Here is a 5,155-nt window from a genome sequence, read left to right on the forward strand (position 1 = left end):
TTTAAGTTTTTTGGTAGTTCCTGAAGTAATATGAAATTCAGAACAAACTCTTACTTTTATATTTAAATATTATCTCTTAAATTATGCTAATTTTTTTCATCCTAAGTCTCTTGAATTTTCAGGTATCAAGGGTGCAAATTCTCCTACATGTGTGTATTGTAAGAATTCTTGATCCTAATGGAACACAATGACAGCTCTTCTTGAAAAATGATGAACTGATTAAATATTGCCTTTGCATCTCCCTAAAATGAGAGGATCTTGACTTATTTGAGGAGTTTATTCAGAGCCTCTTTCACATCCTTATTCCTCAGGCTGTAGATCAGGGGATTCAACATGGGGAACACCACGGTGTAAAATGTAGAAACTATTTTGTCCCTATCCAAAGAATAGCTTGATTGTGGACGAGAGTAGATGTAGAGGACGGAGCCATAGTACAAGGTGACAGAGATGAGGTGGGAGGAGCAGGTGGAGAAGGCTTTGAGGCGGCCCTGGGTGGAGCGGATCCTCAGGACGGTGGTGATGATGAAGAGGTAGGAGGCCAGGATGAGCACGGCAGGGGTGATGACATTGGAGGCCAGGAGGAAGTACATCAAAGCCTGGTAACCTTCCTTCCTGCCACAAGCCAACTTCACCAGGGGAAGCAAATCACAGAAGAAGTCATCGATGACATTGTCCTTACAGAAATTCATGGTAAAAGTTTTTTTGGTGATGATGGAGGCGTTAATAAAGCCACCAAGATATGAGGCTGCTACCAAGAATGCGCAGAGCTTTATGGACATGGCCTGAGCATAAAGCAGTGGCTTTGAGATGGCCATGTAGCGGTCATAAGCCATGGCAGCCAACAGGTAGCACTCACTGTAGGCCAGTCCGGCAGAGAAGAAGAACTGGGCTACACAGCCAGCAAAGGAGATGGTTTTGTCTTCAGAGATACAGGTCACTAGGATCTTTGGGGTGTAGACAGAAGAATACCAGAGATCCAGAAAAGACAGATTCCCAATGAAAAAATACATGGGTGTGTGCAGCCTGGAGTCATAACAGATCAGCACCATGAGGGTGGTATTTCCTACCATGGTCACAGAGTAGACACAAAGGAAGACCACGAACAGGACCAGCTGCATCACAGGGTCTGTTGTGAAGCCCACCAGGATGAACTCAGTCACTGTGTGGTTGCTTCTCTCCATGGCTATAGGGAATCTCACCTAGGAGAAGAGAAAATTAGTTGGGCTTGTCTTACTATGCTGAACACATAGCAAATAAAGGGCATTATATTACGTCTAAACCTTGACATCTAGGTATCAGCCATGTGAGTGCTCATTTTGCAACATAAACCACTTAAACTTTACCCTTATACTCTGTTAAATGGTAAACTTAGGTACATTAAAATTTTCAGGAGTTTACTTGAGCAAACATCCATATGAATCAGGCAGTTGCCAAAGAGGTTAAGAACACTCCTTAGGTAGGAGCTAGGACACTGAGCAACAAGGAGGTCATTTGATTGGCTATAGATTAAGTGGTTATCTATTTTTCCCCTAAGTTTTGTTGAGATATAATTGACAGATAACATACTAATTTAAGGTGTCCAATGTAATAATTCGGTATATGTATACACTGCAAAATGATTACAGTGGTCTGGTTAATATCCATCACCTCATATGGCTACATTTCTTCCTCTTTTTATGATTTTTTATTCTTTCCACTATGGTTGCTTTACAGTGTTCTGTCAGTTTCTACTGTACAGCAAATTGACCCAGTCATTTCTTTATATCCCTTTTCTACTGTATGATTCTCCCTATAACAGCTCATTATCTAATATTACCTATATCTTATTAGTTTATTCTCTTCCCCTTCACTAGAATATATCCTTCCCTTATGTTTTGATGGGAAAGATATATCCGTTTACTGTCTATCACATCTTACTCAAGAGGCTTTTTAATGAGGTTTGTGGGCTGTTTATTTTAAATGAATCACGGTACAGACTGAGAGCAGTTTGGTGGCTGGGCAACATCTTTGAAAACATGGGTCCATTGAAACTAAAAGTAATCTCCAGTGGAAAGAAGTTCCAAATTCCTGGACTCAGTCTTAAACGTAATATCTTCTGAGTCTTTTGTTTTCTGGTTCTCGAGATTATATCAACATTTTATTGTTTATAAAATGATAGCTATCAATTTTGAATACTTTACTGTGAGTGAAGCACTGTGCTTGGTTTTTCATAGCATTATTTATTCCCATAGCATCCATCATAGGTGTGTTTAAAGATTAATAGCATTTAAGATTAAAGATAATTTTGCTGGAGACCAAATTGAGTATTATTGAGGAGCTTGTAATTACACAATTAGTTATGTGGTGTTACTTTAATCCAGAGACCTGGGATGTAGCCATAAAGTCACCTCCTTTCATATACGATATTAGGTTAACAGTTACTCGTGGCCTTCAGGGTCCCTGTCTTTTTGGTTGTGAGACCTAACCCAAAACAATAGGATAATGCTGACACTCAGATGCTGTCACAGGGAACTCCTCATGCATGTGGTTTCAGATAAATACTTCCAAGTACTGCTCAAGTCATCTCCTGGCAGAGTCCTATGTTTTTCTCTTTTCGGCAAACCCTGACTACGAGCATAGAAGCATTCTACTCACTCCACCCAGGTCCAGGACACTTACCTGTAACTCTAACAATCACAGACAACAAAAGACCACACTGTGAATTCACATTACTTATACTTGATCAGGGTCCCCAGTGTGTATGATTCCTTAAGCACCTGAGGGATTCGTAGCTTTGAAAGTCTCTAAAAAGCAATTAACCAAAAAGTGGGTTAACTTTATTTTGAGTCAATTGTCCCATGCAAAACAAGTGATCGATTTAAAAAGAAAGGAAGTTAATGAATTATAGTTTGAGAAACTACTTTTTTTTTTTTTGGTCTTTTTGCCTTTTCTTGGGCTGCTCCCGCGGCATATGGAGGTTCCCAGGCTAGGGGTCCAATCGGAGCTGTAGCCACTGGCCTACGCCAGAGTCACAGCAACACGGGATCCGAGCCGCGTCTGCAACCTACACCACAGCTCACTGCAACGCCGGATCCTTAACCCACTGAGCAAGGGCAGGGACTGAACCCGCAACCTCATGGTTCCTAGTCGGATTCGTTAACCACTGCGCCATGACAGGAACTCCTGAGAAACTACTTTTTGCAAAACACCTTCCTGGGATCTTTTTAAAATTGTCAAACAACTTTAAGGAGTGTGGAGTGTAGTTCTCATTAAAGACAAGAAAAGATGTGTTCCCATCGTGGCGCAGTGGTTAACGAATCCGACTAGGAACCATGAGGTTGCGGGTTCGGTCCCTGCCCTTGCTCAGTGGGTTAACGATCCGGCGTTGCCATGAGCTGTGGTGTAGGTCACAGATGCGGCTCGGATCCTGCGTTGCTGTGGCTCTGGTGTAGGCTGATGGTTACAGCTCTGATTAGACCCCTAGCCTGGGACCCTCCATATGCCGCAGAAAGCGGCCCTAAAAAGACAAAAAAAAAAAAAAAAAAAAAAGACAAGAAAAGAGATTCAGAGCAGTGAATTAACTTGTCAGGGCAAATTTAGAAGAGAGTGCATTCAGGATTTAAGCCCAAGGCAATCTGATTAGGTAATTTATCCTCTTTCACCTACACCAAGAATGCATCAAAGGCACAGAATCATTGAGTATTCAGCTATGACACTGATGCTTTAAAAGTGGACTGCACTTATTCTGAGTGTTTATGCAGACAAATTTTGCAATAAACATATTCAGTCTCACTTTTTAATCTACTCATTACCCACCTTTTTTTTTTTTTTTGTCTTTTCTAGGGCCACACCTGCGGCATATGGGGGTTCCAGGCTAGGGGTCTAATTGGATCTGTAGTTGCCGGCCTAAGCAACAGCCATAGCAAGGCAGGATCAGAGCCGAATCTGTGACCTACACCACAGCTCACGGCAAAGCTGGATCCTTAACCCACTGAGCGAGGCCAGGGATCGAACCCGCAACCTCATGGTTCCTAGTCGGATTCGTTAACCACTGAGCCACGAGGGGAACTCCTATTGGAGGTTTAATCGCACTAAGTTGAGTCCTGTGGCTTCAGCTCTCTTCACCTATTCTCCTTCATGACACATGCTGCTCACAGTGACTACATTCTCTGGAGCTCATCCAGAGTTACGTACAATTTATTTTTCTTCTTATTCATGCAAGCATTTTGGAATATGGTAAGTGTGTTTCTATACGGGAATATTCCTGAGTTGAATTGAACTGCATATACTTACAAAATAATTTCAGATACTGGTATTTATTTATTTAGTATAGTATTGTTGTAGCTCTTACAATCGGGGGCACTATAAGAGTATCATGACATTTTTGTTGTAAACCAACTTTAAGATAAGGAAAGTGGCACAGGATTTAGTGATCTAACTCTTTTCTTCCACTTGGAAAATGGTGCTCTTATCCCATGTGTTGTATTTTCTACTTATAAATTGTGACTATTATTGCCTAATATTTCTTTTCCATAGGCATAATTTTGAGATTAAATTTTAATTATGAATAAAGGCATTTTACCATCTGTGTAGATACTTTAAAGATGGAATTCTTTCCATCGTTATCTTGTACATCTAATTCCAGAATTGACACAGGAAACAAGTTCTTCGAAGACGTAGTGTACTTTTTACTTGGTGTGAAGTGCCAATATTATAATAGGGTTCATAATGATTCCCTAGCGTACATCAGAAAATGATATTTAAATATTATGTTGAGCATGAATGGTAGGAAATTAATAAAACATTGACATTCCTTCGGTGGCTCAGCGGATTAAGAACACAACGTAGTGTCCGTGAGGATAAGGTTTGAACCCTTGCCTCACTTAGGGGTTTGAGGGTCTGGCATTGCTGTGGCTATGGAATAGATCTGTAGCCACCACTCTGATTGAAACCCTGGCCCAGAACTTCCATATGCTGTAGGTGTGGCCATTAAAGGAAGAAAATAAATGTATAATGAAAAAAATTTAAATTGGATAGTTACCTAGCTAAATGTTTAATTTATATGTTAGTCAGTATTCAGGCTCCATATCACACACATTTCGTATTAAATACCAGATTTCAGATATGATTCATTTGCATTTTTTTTTCTCATCATATTACTCAATTCTCATATAGA

At 40.5% G+C, this 5,155-nt stretch overlaps 1 protein-coding gene across 1 annotated transcript; it reads right to left on the minus strand.

Moving 5' to 3' along the window:
• Positions 1 to 263: 263 nt before the first annotated feature.
• Positions 264 to 1,181, minus strand: LOC125123992 (olfactory receptor 9G1-like). The gene has a single exon (XM_047774170.1). The coding sequence runs from the start codon at positions 1,179 to 1,181 to the stop codon at positions 264 to 266; it is 918 nt and encodes a 305-aa protein (XP_047630126.1).
• Between the last annotated feature and the right edge of the window lie 3,974 nt (positions 1,182 to 5,155).

Source organism: Phacochoerus africanus, chromosome 4 (genome assembly GCF_016906955.1).
Source record: "Phacochoerus africanus isolate WHEZ1 chromosome 4, ROS_Pafr_v1, whole genome shotgun sequence".
Taxonomy (NCBI): domain Eukaryota; kingdom Metazoa; phylum Chordata; class Mammalia; order Artiodactyla; family Suidae; genus Phacochoerus; species Phacochoerus africanus.

Coding starts and splice junctions, on each gene's coding strand:
- LOC125123992 (XM_047774170.1), bottom strand. CDS start 1,181: ATGGAGAGAAGCAACCACACAGTGACTGAGTTCATCCTGGTGGGCTTC.